Source organism: Atta cephalotes, assembly GCF_000143395.1.
Source record: "Atta cephalotes unplaced genomic scaffold scaffold00001, whole genome shotgun sequence".
In the NCBI taxonomy this organism is placed as follows: Eukaryota; Metazoa; Arthropoda; class Insecta; order Hymenoptera; family Formicidae; genus Atta; species Atta cephalotes.
This window is the reverse complement of record NW_012130065.1, coordinates 9,593,231-9,613,294: the sequence shown is the minus strand read 5'-3', so window position 1 is coordinate 9,613,294 and position 20,064 is coordinate 9,593,231. Positions and strand designations below refer to the sequence as shown.

General features: G+C 32.8%; 1 protein-coding gene across 1 annotated transcript in view; it reads right to left on the bottom strand.

Annotated features, from left to right (window-relative positions):
* LOC105618545 (probable JmjC domain-containing histone demethylation protein 2C) overlaps positions 1 to 19,561 on the bottom strand; it is a 153,935-nt gene extending 134,374 nt beyond the window's left edge. The window contains exon 1 of the mRNA XM_012200080.1: positions 19,406 to 19,561. Within this exon, the coding sequence (XP_012055470.1) occupies positions 19,406 to 19,561 (156 nt within the window). The remainder of the gene's footprint in view (positions 1 to 19,405) is intronic.
* Positions 19,562 to 20,064: the final 503 nt, after the last annotated feature.

Here is a 20,064-nt window from a genome sequence, read left to right as displayed (position 1 = left end):
ATATATATATATATATATATATATATATATATATATATATATCGTTCTGTATTATAATTATTAATCTCTTATACAAGATAAAAAAAAAATTCTCGTTCTTAAAAATTTTGACACAATTTTCATTATAAATTTATGAGACATTCATATATAAGACATTAGTTTTATAATAAATAGTTGTATTGTATGTACATATACAAATTATTTTAGTTTAAAAATAAGATGATCTATCCGGATCTACAGTGAATACAAAAAGTATTTGGATTACAGAAAAAATATTTTTTAAAAAAGCTTTATTTTTAAAAAATACATATTATCCAGCGAGAAATGAATCATCGAATTGATATCGATGATGATTTTAACACCAATTCGACATCGTTCGACATTTAATTGATGATCACTTCTTGTTAGATAATTGACAATTGTTCATAGATAATAAAATAGACTGTATGTTTCTTAAAATTATATATACCAAAATTATATATACCAAAAAAATGTGTATTAATTATAGAAAATATATCATATGAAAAATAAGCGAAAATTAAAAATTCTATTGTTCGGATGCTCAAAAATTCATTACAATATTCATACAGTCAAGAAATTTAGCTTTTAAAATCAGAAATACATGCGAACCTCGTTTATTTATGTTAGAACAGAATATATTCGTTGTATAAAATTGCTAATTAATGTTTATTTTTTACAAATAAGTATTTATTTTTTTATAAAAAATTTCCTTGCACGAATACTTTTTGCTCTCACTGTATCTATGCATGCAATGCAACTATTTATCTATATTAAAGCTAATACCTTACGTAAACGATAATTTTGGCTTAAAAGTACCAAAAAATGAATAATCCGAATTCGTAACTACGTAACGAACGTTTCTAGAAAATTGTTTGCTCCCGGATTATTCACGGAATCACACCCTATGCACCTTGCATCGCACGCTGCGCAGTTGCTGCATTTCTGCTGTGCGAGGCGTGACGTACATATTCCAGACGCATGTTTTCGTATCTCCGTATCCCCGGCAGGCACCAGCGCGAGGTACAATGTGTGAAAAATAACGTGGCACTTAAGCGCACTAACATCAACTAAGTGACATCTTTAATGGACCACAACCGAACTGGTAGAGAAAGGGACAGAGAGAACACGTCTATCGTGTTCCCGGCACTCTAATAGCCTGACCTATTTGCACTCTTCGAAGGAGTTACTTCCTTCTAACAAGCAAAGATTACGTGAAAGAACAGGCATCGGACTCATACGTGTGAACGAACCGCGAATACACAGATAAATACTCACGTCGGCATTTGAAGATTTGTTGGCCTATTCTCTTGCAAAAGCTTTATTCACAAGAAAAACGCAGACTCGCGTAATTGTTTACTCAGACGATCACGATCTTTAAATACTTATAGATCTATAGGTTTTTAAAATATAGGATGACAGAATTAAAAATTCGATACATAAATTATGTAACTCAAAATCTGTTTATTAATAAAAAATAATAAATAAATAATAAAAAACAATCAAGAGAATGTAAGGTAAATACCAGTTGGTAAACAGTTAACGGACATGATTATTAGACGAAACGATAAAAATTTTAAATATTAAGCTTTTAATCCTCCAAATGCATCATAGAGTTCACGGAACAATCAAAAATTCAATAAAATCCAAGTTTCCTTCTGTATTTTACTGTATTTAAAAAAAACAATATCTGAATTCAAAAATGTTTAGAATACAAAACAGAGATGTAAAACAATAAAAAAAATTTCCAATTTTTCACAACTAATATAATAGAAGTTTGATACTGAAAAGCCCACGGTGTAGACAACGTTAGTGAAAAACAGCGGTACATACAGAAAGTTAACGATGAGATGGTTGCTTTTGCCTACAAATCAATTGCCTACAGTATCGTTCGTCTGCATTACTTTTGCTGACAATTCGTTTGCACATAAAAATTATTGCCTATAACTCGATTGCCTACATGCACTTTTGCGCATAAATAAAAATTTTAAAAACGGAGTAACTTTTGCCTACATGTATTATTGCCTACAGCTCTATTACCTAAATGCACTTTTGCGCACAAATATAAAATTAGAGTTAAGTAAGAAAATAATTTATATTATTAGGAAATCTGTCATGTGAATAGTGTCAGCGTAGACAGTGTCCGCTAGGAATATTTTTCCTACTAAAAAAAATCTAACCCTCTAATCCATTTTTTGTGAGATGGCTCTCATTTCGCATGAAAGGTTGTGAGTTGTAGGCAATAATATATGTAAGGAATCGAGCTGTAGGCAATAATAATGTAGGCAAAAGTAACTCTGTTTCTAAAATTTTTATTTGTGCGCAAAAGTGATATAGGCAATCGATTTGTAGGCAAACAGAATCCCCCCGTTAATGATATGTACGATTCTCAATTAATTTGTTTGCAAAATTTAATAAGACAAATTTATTTATTTATTTATTTAAAGTCGTATATCATCAAAATTTAAAATTTTTGCTACTTTGTCCAATTATTATTGGATTCTGTCTATTAATTGGTAATTTATTTTATAATACGAAAAAATATTCTAAAAGATGTGTACACAGAAAAAATGATTTTGTTGAAGTATTTAAAAATTTAGCTGCATAGATACAGATTTAAAAGTAACTTTGTTGAACCATCAAAATAATTACATAGAAATCGCAAACATAATGAACAATGCTGTAAAAAGTTTTGACATTCCAATAATCAGCTTGAGCATCTCACATAATCACTTTGATGGTCCAATACAATTATTTTCATATATGAATCTCTTAAATTTTTAGACGTTTCAACAAAACCATCTATTCCGCAATTCAAGAGAGAGAAAGACTTAAAGACTACTTAAAAAGTTAAAAGTATTCAAAACCCGAAATTCAGAATAATCCTCGACTGTAACTGCACGTACAGGTGAAACAACATTCTTTCCTCAGTAAAAAAAAAAATAAATAAATAAAAAACATGCACCATGCATTAAAAGAGCACATTCTACAGAAGATTAATAAGGAGGTTACAATCGCGAGCGCTACGCGGCATCATCTCGCCACTTTCGAAAGTTACTCATCTACGTAATATTCATGAGATCTCTGTCTTAACGACGTCGACAGCAGGAGACGCATAAAATACGAGGGCAAAGAGGTCGACAAGATAAGTTAAGCAATGAGTGATACGTTATCGTTATCATAGCGGGTCGGCGCGGTATTTGGCACGCGTTCAGATAAAGAGACAAATGAAATCGGGAGGTCCGCGGCAACGTGATTCTGAGATTTCGCGATATACATGTATATATGATTACAATTCGATATAAAAAACCAAGGTAAAACAAAGTACAAGGCAATAACGACTTTGTCCCAAAATGCACGCGTTTCCGTTATTATCTATATGATTTAAATTTTGTTAAAAATGCAAATCTCACGATATGAAGCAAATGATAAGAACGTGCAGTTTCATCATTAAAAAATCTAATATCTGATGTTTATTGAGTTTATTCCGGAGACTTAATATAAAACTGATCACTGCAAATTAGAAAGATACGCATTAAAATTACACATTTGAAAACAACACGCATTAAAATATATGGCACGTGAAAGAATTATGATAATCAATTATTCGTCGAGTCTGCGATTCAACATTACATCTGTTTCCATTCAAGCGCAATCGCGGATTACGCCTCTTATGCGACGTGCTTTCGGGTAAAAAAAAAGGTTTGCATATAAATATGTAGTTGACAATGCGCTTAAAATCCAGTCGTTCTTGTAAAAAGTATATATATATATATATTGAAATATCAGGCAGCGTAGAAAACCGGCATCTAACTTATTAAGTCATTAATGACTTAATCTCAATTTCAATGCGCATTGACACACATAACGCGGATTTCGTTTGTATAGACAGATAAGTTAGTACAACAGATATTATCGATGTTAATTGCAGGAATCATTCGTAATACAATTAAAGGATCAATAGATGTACAGCTCGTTGAGCATAGATATTACGTCTACATATGCACTATTTAATTTTAATACCATGATAATAATATATGAGCGCGCGCACATCTCGTTAATATATATGTATACTATGTATATAGATACCATACCATACTACGTACATAGATTCGCATACATGAGTCTAGGGCCGCACTCGCGTCGACATTAAAAGGCTCCAGAGTCTTGCGCGATCGAAATGTCACGATGATATCACGAGATTCTCCATTATTCGTTAAAACTGATAGAAATCTAAAACAATATAAAAAAACGATTGTCGCGCGTGCTCGCTCGCGTTATATGCAATTCGCTCGTCTCGTTCCGTGATCCGAGAAGACATATGCTATAAGCTGCGTTATACTCACAGAGGTGTTCACAATAGCATTGATCGACAGAAAGGGAGAGAATGGTGAGGGAACAAAAGATCCTCGATTATTTTTATTTCAGTTTCTTTCTTTTCGTTTGTGTGATTTCAGAAAGAAAAATTAAATTCTGTCATATAGTTACGTGTAACAGATCAAGCTTTCTCTCTCTCTCTCTCTCTCTCTCTCTCTCTCTCTCTCTCGCTCTCCCCCTCCTCCTCTTCCTCTCTCCCTCCCTTTTTCTCCCTTTCTTTCTGTTTTATTATGTCGATGTTTGAAATGATTTCCCGCGTATTTTAACAATTCATAGTAGATTAACAATTCGTAGTAGTCTTTGAGAGTGTTATTCAAATACTTTGTTTTTGTCAAAGTTAGTTTTATTCAAATATAGTAACAACTATAGGGTATTCCAGAACTTCAAACACAATTTTAATAATATATTGAAAAAAGTCTTGATTAAACTAAGAAAAGGATCCAACAAAAATGGCATTTTGGTGAGAACAAGTAAAATCTCAGGTTCGATAACTAGAAATTCTATATAAAGATTTCGCGGATTTTCTCCATGTCCAGATCCATTCTTGGAATGCCAACGTTTTGTGAACCTTGCAGTCCACTTCATCAGAGCGAAGAGCAATCTGATATTCCTATTACCATAATCTTTATATAAAAAGCACCATGGAAGTCTTAAGAATATTAACTAGAAATTTTGTTTAATAAAATTTTGTTAGGTTTTACTACAATGCTATTCTTGCTAGATTTTTGTTGATTTAATCGCAACACTTTTTTTCTTAGAGAAATAAGTAAGATTTAAAATTGATGAAAAACCTTATACTGAAAAATGTTCTGATTAAATCAACAAAAAAGTTCAACAAGAATGGCATTTTGATAAGACCAAACAAGATATTTGATTATTATGGAAACTCTTTCGTTAATTTAATCAGAACATTTTTTTCATCGTAGAATTTTTCATTAATTTAAAATCAATTTATATTGTTCATAAATCTTTCAATAAATTCTCAATTCCAAGATAATTTAGAGGAAGATATTTATGGGAAATATTAGAAATTACGGTGCAAGAAATGCCTTTCGAGATTTTCTCTAAGAAAAATTTAACTCGTAAAATTTACTAATGGAATATTATTGAGACTGAAATAAAAAATTGTGGATCACTCTGCATATTTTATCATAAATTCAAGCAAAAAACGTTGCTTTTCTTATGCTAATATCAAAAACTCTCAAACATTATCAAAATTGCATATATGATATCGAATGTATTTTCATGAAAGTACAAGTGTCACGTAGAAATATTATGATAAGACGATACGACTACATTTAGTTTTCCCAAAGCCAGTCAAAGCCTGACAACTCAACATGACAGCACCTGTCCCAATACAATGTCACGTGAGAACGAGCCGTCACGAGAAATCAACGCAAAGACGAATCCACCAGTCGCAACCTTGAAGAGGGTCATGTCTCGTAGACATCGTGTCATCGGGTTTTCTCTATAGCTATCCTTACATTTATCCCTCTTTCTCTCCTATCCTAATCTATCCTTCTCTCTTTTCTCTTGCTCCAGCTCGCGTCGTCTTCGGCGCCATGCATGTCGAGGATCCCGGTGAGCTGGCCTCGCTTGTCAGAATCTTCTAGACGTCGCGGTGCTTCCCGCGGGGAGGTGCAAAAGCAGAAGGTCCATGATGAAGGGATGAAAGGGGAGCCACGAAGAAGGAGCGTCGCGCTACGAAGCTGGACTGGATGGTAAAACGGGCGGAGGATGGACGGTGTTTGGTTGTTTGTAGAATCTGGGTGAGTGACCTGGGTCTCCGGCCGGCGGTTGGTCGCCTGGTCCGCCAGGAAACCTGTTTTCTCGGCCGTCTCTCCTTCTTGTTCCCCTCTCGTTCCCCTTACCGTCCATGTGCTCTCTTCTCGGTCCCTCTCACTCCGTTTCTCCCGATGAGCCGGCTCGCCGTTGCTTGCTACACTCCGTTCCTCGCTCTCTCGCGAACTGAAAACGCCGCAAATCGTGCCCAAGCGCGATTTCCTCGATATTGTTCGCTTGGATGGAGAAGTTTGAAGTTCCCGGGCGGAAAAGTTTTTCGCCAGATGGATAGAAACAAGGAGAGAGAAAGAGAAAAAAAAAAGAAAAGACTCTCCGCACAGTTAGAGGAACGCGATCATCTGGGTCGTGATGATCCGGGTGAAAGTGCTGAGCTAACGGGAACGTTTCTTCCCTCCTAGATATCGACAGAACGAGCAAAGATGCATACTGAGTACATCACATAGAGTGTACTCGAATATGATAGAGTACACTTAGAGAACGGCAAAGTACAGAGAATAGCAAATAAAACAGAATAGATTGAAGAAACTGTACTCTACTGACTTTGATATATAAAATAATTTTTTTTAATTCGCGCTTGAATATAATTTTTTTAAATGCGATAATTTTTATCAACAAAAGTAAAGAAATTAAAATAGTCAAAATATCCACATTAGAATATACTATATATATTTTTACCTTTTACATATTCCACGTCTCTAGTGTTCTAACATAATCTAATGTAGGGTAAAATAGCACAATTTCAAATATATACAAATGAATATTAAATAAAACAAATTTTGAATCAAAATTTGAGAAAGCAAACTTAAGCCTCGAAAATTGGATTCAAATTTTATTTCGTTCAGAATTGTACTTACTATGGCTGTGTTTCAAAATTTACTGCCAGTACTGAAAATCTATAGTTTACGTTACGTGCATTATAAATTTTGGAACACAGTCTATGTTCGATATTATACTACTTAATTTTATGGATTGTATTTTTTTTATTCTAACTTGTCATTTTTTGTTATTTATCCAATTGTATTCTAAATTTTCTAATATAAATTATAAGAACATAACTCATATATATTTTCCTATAATAATATTTGCTATTTTGTATTATACCTACACGGAAAAAATGATTTTCCTAATAAAGTATCCAAAAATTTAGCTAGATCTAAAAATAATTTTGTTAGACCATCAAAATTTTTAGTTGAAAACTCAAATTGATTGTTAAAATGTCAAAAAATTTTGCTGGTCTAACAAAATTATTTTCAGATCTGTATCTAGCTAAATTTTTAAATTTTACAGCAAAATCCCTCCGTGTAATTATGTTCCAATTATTATATTATTTTGATGAATTATGAAAATCTACGTTTTATTCTCTAATAATATAGTTTTCTCTAATAATATATAATTATTCTCTAATAATTGTACGTCCATATCTTTATGTGATGCATGTTCTCAAATACTAGATATGTAGATATCTTAGAAAATATCCATTCGTGTTTACTATATATAATTTTATCATTACAAAAAAAAAATTTTCTGATTTAACTCTAATAATATGCATATTTTTATTCATTAAACTTAAATTTTCAAAACTTAAATTTTCGCATCTCTCTGGTATCAAAGTACCTTCGTCCAGTCCAACGACCAATTCAACGGTACTGATCCAGACGAGCGCGTAGGTGTATAGGTGACGCATATACAGGTGTGCAATCCGTCTGCGTCGACTACGACACGCGAGGGAACGAATGCATATAACCGTGCGCGCGGGATACTTAGGATTATGCAAGCGAATCCGCTTTCTACGTGGGCTTAGAATCTAGGTCGGACACGAAGTCATTGTTTACAACGAGCCACCGGCGCGGATAGATAGGTTCGCGCTCACAAACGTATGAAGATTGTGTCTTTTAAATATTTCACACAAAGAGACAAATGAATGATTCTTCAAGTGCAACACAGGGATCATCATCATCATCATCATCATCATCATCATCATCATCATCATCATCATCATCATCCCGAGAATGTGCATTGAGAAGAATTGAAGTAAATTACAAATTATATATACATCAGAAATTAAATATACATCACTTTCCCGCATTATTCAAAATGGATTCATCGAGTCTTCGGAAGATGATAATTAAATGCATATTATAGCGTGACGCATTTGTTTCCACGTAGACAAACTATCATTCGTGCTTACATGAACCGAAACCAACAAAACATCGTGTTGCATATGGTAACATAGGGTTAAAGTCTTGTCACGTGATCTCTTGTTAATGACTAATCACGATAATATCGATTGTATGTTGGAGCAACTCAGACTTAGAATCTGCATTCGATTCTGACTCTGAATTCATTAACAAGTGGTTCAATTTAATAAATAAATATATATTTCCTTAGTAATTCTATAACATAAAAAAGTTCATAAATCAAAATGCCAATTATGTATTGACCTAACAAATCAGACCTAACAGTATAACGCCAAGTGAAAACAGCTTTTGCAAAACGAAAAATAATACATGTTTTTTTGCGGCGAAATGCTGTTTTCTCGGAATAGTTAAGTAGGAAGCCCGCTAAAGCTGCTATTTCGAATGCATTGAGTAAGGAAAGTGGCACAAGGCAACGTGGGTGACTCGTTGCGTAATAATATTTGACAGACAAATAGGCGAGCGAAATATTTCTATTGCCGGAGAGACAGCCGCCTACGGAAGTAGAGAGAGAGAGAGATAGAAGGCGAGAAAAGGAGAAAAATATGTCTCCTTTTCTCATTCATTTGATTTTAATCGAGAATTTATTTAAATCTTTCCATACAAATATATTTTAGAAAGATTTATACATTATGTTACGTGATAAATTCTACTTTAGTCATTTTCTCTCTTCTTAATTTAAGTTAAACTTTTTATTTTGGTAACAAATAAATCTCTACTTTCATGTAATACAATTAATGTAATAATTTTTTCTTCGAATTATCACATGTTTTTTTTAAGGTTTATTATTAACAATGATAACAATATAGCTATAGTACAGCTATGTTAGATATCAAAAAAATGATAACTCAGTCTCTTGCATTAAATAACATTTTGTTTACATTTTGTTTACATTTTACTTCCATATATGTCAAAATATATATGAATCCACTTCTGGGTTAGCGTCAGTTAAAAATAAACATCGTCCATATTAATATATACATTTAATAAATAATAAACTAAATTTTAGTCAAATTTAATACATTTTCTTAAGTTAAATTGTTTAACTCCATTGTTTTACTTAAATTAACGATATATTGAGAAAGTGACGAACTATAGAAATTATTAAAAATAATTCAAATTAGATATAATTTAATATTATGAATTTAACAGTGTTACTTTTGTAATGTTTTTATTTCTCAACGGATCTTGTTCTTCAAACGCGAAATATGTATTTAGTTGTCAGTTCCATTCTGTATCATATCGGTAACAATATGAATCCTATAAGGTGCACATCAAAGCACGTTTTCTGGTATCACGGTCGTTACACTCGTATTTTAATATTAGAATGCGACCGATACAGTCTTCGTGATAGAGTCTTTAATATAATAATGCGGTCTGGCACGAAACGGCAACTCGGTAGACAATTTGTTGAAAGGAATTGATTCGTCGTTATATGTGCGAGGAATCATTTAAAGTTTCATAGTTATCATGCTTATGAATATGAATATCAACATGAAAATAATTCACGCAACAGTTTCGTATTTCGAGAATTTAAACAAAAAACATGCTATTTATCGTATCGACGTACAAACGTAATTTTATTATTTAATATAGAATATTTAATTAAATAATAAAACCAAAATATATATTTTATAGCTCTTTTTATTGTGTTTAACGTTAATCTTTCCCCATCACAGACCTGAGATTTCTTTTTTTTTAATTATTCGATTAATAAAAAGAAATTGCATTGTTATTTTTGCGTTTTTAATTGGTATAATTAAGTAAAAACTTAAATCGACTTTTTAATAAAATTATATTTTATATCAATTATATATCGATTATATCCACCAATGCCATTTATCTTAATTATACACACACTTAATTATACACACACAATTCATGTATTACGTATTATTTAAATCATTTGATTTCTAACTAAAATGTAAAGTAAATATACTTTTTATACGTCAATCACTTTGATTTCTTCGCTTCTATATTATTTCATGCAATATTTATGTGAATAATTTTTACTTTATCGTATATGAGGTTATATAATGATTATTGAATTCAATGACAAAATAAAATATGAATAATAATTTCTATACTTTTTTAAAAAACCGTAAATTTAAAAATAAGAGACATCGATCTTTATGTATATATATATATATGTATATATATATATATACACAATATATTAGATAAATTGATCAATTTATACAGTATAAACAATATATTCAATAACAATTCTTTTGTTGCTAGAATTTTATAGAAAAAAATATTAATAGGATATATGTAAAGCACTAATTAGACAACATATTCTCTTAACATCAATCTCTTTATAAAAACATCAGATTTAATTCTCCATGATTTCTAGTAATCTGACAGTGACACGATTTGACCTAATCCTGCCAATAATCACGCATGCGGTACAGATGTTGTTCGATCTCGGTAATTTCAACGTCGACACGTTTCGGCGTAAATCACGAGACGCTGCCAGTGATTACGCGAGGAATGAAGACACCGATCATTTGTCAGAACGCACGCGCAGACCGCGTATATTAAGCACCTGTGGTCCGCGGAAAACTCATCGACTGTGTCTAATTGTATGACGCGGTAGACGGACAAATTGCGGGATTACAAAATAGCGCTTGGTAATGCGTACGGTGCAAATGATTTGCCGTGTTGCACAGTAACGCAACGCATCTGTTGTCCCTTTGTTGTTTGAAGTTTTAAGGTGAATAAAGTGCGGCGCACAAAGAACTGTCATGTTTCGCGATTACGTGAAATCATTCGCGACCGATCGCACCGATGCGTTTCGAGCCGCGATCTAATTCAACGAATAATAATCATCGTATGCAGCGAAGTGCAAGGAGAAACCCGGATGCTCGCGGAAGCGATTTCGCAGTAACGTATGTAAGGTACCTTCGGACATGAGAAACCGTCATTTCGCGACAGCGCAATATCGATTTCGCCAATTGCAAAAAGACAAGCCAACTACACCGATCCTTCAACGTTACCGAAAAGAACAAGACCCGTTCTCGTTTATTCTTGCCGCCTCTATTTCTGTTTGCCAATTTATATACAAAGTATGACTTACATAACAAATGAGAAACATGACAGCGTATTTTCAGTCTTCCTCTGTCTTATACTCAGTTCCACCAACGTAAGATTAACTTTAAGATAAATTTATCTTCCATCGCTTTTTAATTCTTAGGATCAGAAAAAGATAAACAATAAGTTAAACTGATTAATTATTTATTATATTAATTAAAATTGATTTACATTGATGGAAATAAGAAGCATTAGAACGCTGTACCTAATTTTTCTATTCTATTTAGCATCTAGAATTTTATATGTTTTATATTAATGTTACAAAAGTATTTAATGAGATATTTCAAGTAATACATAAAAATAAACGAAAGTGAATGAAATATTCTCTCAGAGCCATGCTTTGTCATGACAGCATCTATAGATTTCGAAATAAATGTTATAAACGTGAATATCAAGATCATTATCAGACAAAGGAATATCTTATTATCTGACAACTAAATTTATCTGATAAATCCTAGTCACGCATATGTCCACCTCAGTAATGTACGGAATTTCGAAAGCTTTAACTAGATGCCGAGGTTGCTAAACATAGATAACAAAAAAAAGGAGAAAAACATTGTAGCTAATTGTAAGACTCTGTCAGCAGCGAACGTTATTTTCGCATTTTGGGAATTTTAATCGACGACTCTAAGAGATTGTTTTCATAAAATCATGTTCCACATGAGAGGCTTCCTCAAAAGTATTCACTTACATAATTGAATTTTCCGCGCATGTTTTTGAATTACGCAGATGTTTATCCTATCCGTTATATCATCGATGAGAAAAACAACAATAGGATTAAAAAAATTTAACACTTCTGACAAAAAATGCTCTGTCATTATATTGTTACAAAATTGTAACTGTAAAATTATATGAACAAAATGTGCGATATTAAAGAAAATTACGTTAAATTAATTAGATTAACTTCGCATTCAAAATTAAAAGATGTTGTTCAATCCGAAGAATTTATGCTTAAATTTTATAACTTCTTGCAAAAATAAAAATACAAGAAACTGCTTTCTCAAGATAAGCAACATATCAAAATTACAAATTTCTTCTTCAAGAGAATGTAATTTTTTTCAATATACAGCAATATAATCACAACAATGAAACTTGAACTATTCTTGCTGTTATGAATTCTTTGCTGAATTATAAATCGCAATCTATTAATAATTCACTTCTTGAGGAAAGTAAAGAAATACAAACACCAAATACATAAGGCTATTAAAACGATACGAGTTTGTTACGGATGTCATGACCGTGACTTTAGCAACTTTCTTCCCGATAAGATAAGATAATACGCAACGCGCACTAATGAAAAAAAAGCTTTTCGCAACATAAAAAAGTCTTTACAGTTTACGTACAACACAATATGCAATGATACGCGTAATCATGCTTATACGATACGGATGAGCGATGCGTTTCCGTTGTTTATTTCAATTAGTCCGAAAATCAAGAAATCTCGTTTGCATCTTGTTAAAATTACGATTCAAAACCAGAGTAACTACTGCACTCAAAAATAAACCTTTTGAAAATTCGCTGGGATTTGCTTCGCACGTACGAAAATGCTTATCGTCACTCGCGAATTTGTAGACCCCCCCCCCCGTCAGATTTGACCCGGAATTTCTCTCGCAATTTTCGACGGCAATAAAACATCGCCCCGCTATACAAATTATGCGAAAGTGTTGGGTACACGATGCCGTAGTGACCAGAACGCGGTTTCGCGAACCGCAAATTTCAGGGTTTATAGCACGATCGCGAGTCCTCGATAATTCGGGGGTACCATCGCCATCTCACCGATCCTTGCAACAGTTCCCCTTTCACCCGATTCTAACCAACCGATTCGCCCTCTCCCAAATTTTTTACTGGTCAATGCACCTTCCAACCATTCTGCGTCACCGCATTACCTTGTACGTCTTCCTCGAGGCTTCGTATATTTCGTGCACCGAGTATAACGGTGCTTCTTCGGAGACGCGGCAGGTGCGCCGCAAAAGCGGCATTGAAACAATGGAAAGATTTGTACGAAAAATCTCGCTATATGTATACATACATATATATAATGCATATGTGAATCAAGGAATCCATAATGATTTTAAAATAAATATCTTTCTACAGATTTCTCACAAGACGTAACGTAAATTTCAAAAAATAGTTAAAATAAAATTATAGAATGTATTCTTAATACTTTGATAACAATTGTAGTTGCTTACAATATTTCAATTGCAAACTTTATTCCGTATGTACACAGAAAGAATGATTTTGAAGTACACAAAAAACATATTGTATTTGTATGTAGAAACGATCTCCATTCGAGACCTTGTTAAAATTTTGTGTTGAATTTTTGTATCTCCGAGTGTAATTTAATACAATGAATATTATGTTAAACTGATATTCAATGTTTCTTAGTTAAAATAACACAATTTATGAATAAGTGAATAAATAAAAAAAAATATTTTTTTTAAACGAAATTTTAAGATAAATAAAATGTATTAATTTTACATATATTAAATTTATTGAAACATATTGATTTAACATATACATTATAAATGTTAATTTTACTGAGGAAATGTAACTTACATTTTAATTGCATGTTGTGCTACATTTTTGTCTTACCTTTATATTACCTTCTAATACATTCATCGTTTTAAATTAACACATAAATTCTAGTGGACCATTTAAGACATGTAAAATGTGTTTTTAATAGAAATTTCTCAACTGTATATCTAAAAATTTAGCTACATACTAAATAACTTTTAATCTTTTATTTGGACTGTCAATATAATTATGTAAGAAACTTAAATCGATCGCTAAAATGCTAAAAAAATTTTTGGCAATTTAAGCGTTCTGTAATTATCTATTTTTCAATCTAAATAATTATTTTCAGATCTAAATCTAATAACTAAATTTTAAATACTTCAACAAAATCGTTCTTTCCGTGCGTAGTTCCTGCAAAGTTTTCGAAGAATGTCTTGCTTTCTTAATGTGAGAAAAAAATCTTAAAAATTGTGTTTAATTTTATTTTATTTCAATGTTATTAAAAATCATGTCTGAAGAAGTTATGCACTTTAACTAAATAAAAAATTTAATTATTTAAAGCGCATAATTTTCTTAAGACATGATTTTTAATAACATTGAAATAAAATAAAATTAAACACAATTTTTATGTGATTAATGTATAATATGTCTCACATTTCATTGTCACCTCAGTTTGCGATTTATAGTGTATTGTTAAGTTATGCATCATTTCACATCTAAAGTTAGCGTAGAGAAATTTCAAGGTGACGAGCACGCGAGTTTCATACCCGAGCACGCCCTTATCGATAAAACATCTATTTTCTCCGCGTTCGATATTTCAACGACTTGTCAATACTTCAAGGTTCTTCTCTTTATCGCCGACACTATCGACATGCGTAGTGAGAAAAGAAAGAGAGATATAAAGACAATAGTTTTATCTTATTCTTTCTTGTATCTTGGATCAGAAAAAACTATTTTCCTTATTTCGAATATCTCGCGCGCTAGGATCATTATTTGCCAGAAAAACGATGGCCAAAAAACTTTCACCTTCGGCAAAGAGCCAGAAATTCTTATTGACCAAGTTCGTTGATACGTTTGTCGCGAGCCGAGAAGTGCAATAGCATTTTTCAAGACTGGGAAACCGGAAAACGGAAAGCCGCAACGGCCTGAATGGCAGTGATGACCCCGGAATATCTAATGGCGTTTGTAGTCGTTGACCCTTTAGAGGCGTCAAATACTAAACAGAACTGTCAACTAAATTCACTGCGGGAGGCGTCCGGATGCTTCTTGGCGCCGCGATAAATTCGCAGACGCCGCGAGGGCCATTAGAGATAGTTGAAACCGAGCGAACTGTTAATGAATGCCACGAATAAATATGGATATTATTAACTCCGAGTGTCGGAGATCGATCGACTGCATCGCGACTGACAGTTAGTGTTGAATTGGATGAATGATGTAATTTATAAAAAGAAATGCTTCAATTGTCAGGATAATCTAATAAATAATCTTAGCATATAATTCAAGAATTAACAGCAATTGATAAATGATAGTTAAGTGAAATATTATTTAATATATTGATCGAGATTGTTAAATTTTTCGAAATTATTTGTGAAATTTAAAATATTTTAGTAATTTTAATAAATAAAATAGATGGCTATGCAGACGATGGAATCGATAATGGATTGGATGAATGACGTAATTTATTTAAAAAATGTTTAAATTGTGGAATCATCTAAACAATTTCTAATATATAACTCAAGAATTAACAGCAATTGATATGTATTAGTTAAGTAAAATATTATTTAATATGTTAATCAAGATTTATCATTGTTAAATTTTTCAAAATTATTTTTGGAATTTAAAATATTTTAGTAATACTAATGAAATAATATTATTATAAAAAGATGATTTTTTTATGATGTAGGAAACATTCTGTTTATTACAAAGACTCATCAAATGTTCATATCATTAGCTTTATTTTTGATTTGTGGAAAAATCATTAACGCGAAATATAAAATATAAATATTATACATGCTTGTTATAAAATATATTTTAATGGATCATCTGCATTATCAAATGATGATCAAATTTATATTGCATATAATGCATAATTCAAAATAAGATTCGATTTGAAGTGATAATGGAAGAATATAAAAAGATTTAAATTTTTTATTCTTTACCATATTAATATTTTATAATATATTAATACAAAGAAATTTTTTATCAACGTGTAATTAGATAATATCCCACATAAATGCATAACATTTATTGTTATATTTCTCTCATAATAAATATTAATATTCACCGTAATGACGTTTCTTTATCAAAATATTACATCCGAAATTCGCAACATTTTTTTTGAAAGCTTCTCAATAATTACAATGTTAATTAAGATAATAATAATAATAATACGTAGGTAAGCTAATATTATTATCGTCATCTAGATGACAGTTTTATTGGCCAATAAGTGATACCCGAGGACAACTGCTTCTTTTATTATATAAGAGATAAGTATTGCCTCTCCGAATTAATTTCGCATACGTATGTGTCCGAATGCTCCGAAATTCAACCCGTTGCGTAACGAAGCCATGACGATGATTTTTCGAAGACAATTTACTTGATTCGAAAACAAGTATTACAACTTTCGACGTCATGAAACGAATGCAAAAATCGACCGCTGAGACTGAGATTTTCCGAGATTTTATGCTCGACCGGTATAATAATCGCGGTCTTGGGCCACGTGGTATAATTGGCAAATATCACCAGCCAAGTAATACGAAACATGTACACCGAATGCCGTCGAACGTGTATTTGTGCGTGTTCAAACAACGTTGGTATGTAAGCTGGCAATGTCCTCGAAAACTGAAATAGTTATGACTTGACTTGAACGGAAAAGAAAAACACTTGACAGATAAGCTTAAGTACGTAATTATATTAATTATTCGTGATTGTCGCGAGCAATTACAACAATTAATATAATTCGTGACATATTCACGTAATGTGTATATTCATAGAATTATATTACAGTAATATAATTCTATGAATATGTATCTATCTTTTTATTTAAGGAATATTAAAATTTGAATCCATATTTAAAAATATGATCTGCACACTTCAACAATTTTTATGATGAAGGAATGTTATAATTTTTAAAATGACATTGACTTATGATTTATAAGATTGAAATATTCGCGAATATTTCAATTCAAAATAAAACCGACCTCGAATATATAATCATAAAGTCAAATATAGATATAATCGTTAGTTTTCAATACTTATAAACTAGTACAATATGGAATGCGAATATAATAATCTGTATACAATATATAATTATCTTCATTACCCACCCGAATTACCGATCTTGATCATAAGTACAAAGCACTCCCATAAATTTACATAAACGTTCTATATTTAACGAAAAATAATTTAAAAAAATTAAAAACAGATTTATTGAAATACTTTATTGTTATAATAATTTTAATTATTGTTATTTTCTTTTTAGCTTTCATTTCAAGAAAATGTAATAAATTTAGAATGTTTTATATTTATGGCCAAGGTTGTATAATAAAGTGTAATTACAATTCACGTTTGACGTACGTCAAAATAGATATATTTATGATAATATATGATTAAATAATAATATACAATTCATGATAATATAAATTGTATTGATAATAAAAATATTAATAGAAAAAAATTAGGAACATGTCGAGTTTATCGTACTTATTAAAATTCAAACGAATATTCGCGTAAAACATTCGCGCATATTGAAATATGCGACCTTCGATGAATGTCTTTCGAAAAGGCAAAGATACGCGTAATTTCTGCATTAAAAAGATACGTATGTAAATTTCTAACCGCCGACTGCTTTATTTAATTTGTCTCGTATAAATCGAGTCTTGAATCTCCCATCTCGTGTTGAATGTACAAATTTTCAATATTGTTCACAAATATTTATAAAGCAGTTATAAATTTTTTTCAGAAACGCATACACGCTACGATCGATCGTCATTCCGTTCCAATCTTTCCATAAAATTCGAAATCGCTTAACTAACATCGTTTCATATTTTACATACATTATGATTAATGATTCACATTTTGCGTATCGAATAATATCCACGACTACAAATCGCTGGTAACGATGATTTTATTCCAAATAATGCAGTATGTTGTTGTAGCGTTTTCGAAAGAGCAACTATATAATCCGGCATTACAAAAACATTTTGCAATTTTAATTATTGTTCTGACCAAACAATGCAAACGAAATCGTAAATATAGCAAGTAGTTCAATAGCCGTAAAATATTAATAAAAATGTGGCGTGACTTCGATGAAAGTCTACGTGTCGCGGAAATGATTTCTACACGCACCGCAACCGCGAGGTCTAATAATAAATTACGATTTCCCAATATTTATGGCTGTAATATCGAATCCAGCGGAGAATGATGAGACAATTTTCATTCCTTGTGACATGTTGCCATTGAAAGTGATTTTGCCGAAACGGGCGAGAATCCTCCATTTTCGAAATAGAATAATGAAAATTAGAGAATTATAAGAAGCTCATTTTTGCGAAACGCATTATGAGCTTTCTACAATGAGCTATTATCTAAATTTAAGTCTTAAATAAGTCATAAGATATTAACCAATCACAGTCGAATGTGAGAAGAATAATCGATTACGATTGATCAATTTCTTATAGTTTAAGACTTAAAGCTTAGTGTTAATGATTTATTGTAGAAAGCCTATAATGCATAATAGACTTTCTGTAATAAGTCATTATCTAACAATAAGTTTCAAGTCTGAAGCCGTAAGAGACTGACCAATCCCAGTCGAATGTGAGAAGAATAATTGACATGATTGATCAATTTCTTATGACTTAAAACTTAGGCTAAACTTAAAGCTTAGATAATGACTTATTGTAGAAAGCATAATGAGCTATCTATCAAGAAGTTATTATTTAAGCTTTCAGTTTTAATCATAAGAAATTGACCAATCACAGTCGATTATTCTTTTCACATTCGACTGTAACTGATCAATTTCTTACGGCTCAAGAACAAGGCTTTAAAACCTAAATAACGGTTATAAACGGGAAGAATCAATCATGTTTTTTATTTCGAAAACTTTGATTAGTTCATTTTCTCACGCATAATGCTTTGTGCTATACAAGACTCTGTATTCCAGTACATAGACTCGGAGAATATTCACACCAAAGGGTCACGCCGCGATGTAAACATAAACGGTACGGCGCGGCGCGACGCGAGGCGTCGCGCGCGCGACGCCAGGTCGCGGTGACCAACAATCGACCCGCGTAACAAACTACGCGGTAAAGACACACCTGAAACAAGAACGCGAGTCTGACGGTCTCACAGAAACGCGTAAAACGCGCGAAGAAAGAAAAGCGCGAGCAAGTTTTTTTCAAGACACTCACCTGAAGGTCATGACAGCCGTTATCCCTGTGACTGGCAGCACGTATCACCCCCGCACGCCAACCCCACTCACTAATTTTATTCACCTTCAGCTTGGTGAAACCACTCACCGAGAGAAACCTCTTTCCCACGATCTCCTCGCGAAACTTGTACGCCATATTACGTTCGGTAAACCACGGCGTGCCGAATCCGCGACTTCGGATCGCCACAGCCGGGTCCGCCAGTCACCCTTTCCCTCGCACGGTCCCCTCCCCCCTCCCCCCTCCCCCCTCCCCCTCCCCCTTGCCCCGCGTGAACGGGCGCCCCCAGTCTCCCTCCCCCACCGTTCCCGCTCCTCTTCCGTCTTCTCGTTGCTCTCTTTCTCTCTCTCTTTCTCTCTCTTTCGCACGCTCACTTCACTCTCCCGGCCCCCTGACGCCGACCTGGTTTTTCCTTCTATCCTCCGAGGAGCGTGCCTCGCCCCCGAAAAGAAAAGAAAAACAACAACGGGCACACGCACCGCAAGAACACACCGTGGGGGAAGGGGACGCGACGATGGACCCTGTCACAAACGATCACTATTCCTCAACAGCACAAAGCACTACTCCGCGGCCGATTTTTTCCCGCCGAAGATCACGAAGGGCCATCGAACAACAGGACCATGAGGCATGAAGCGACGGCC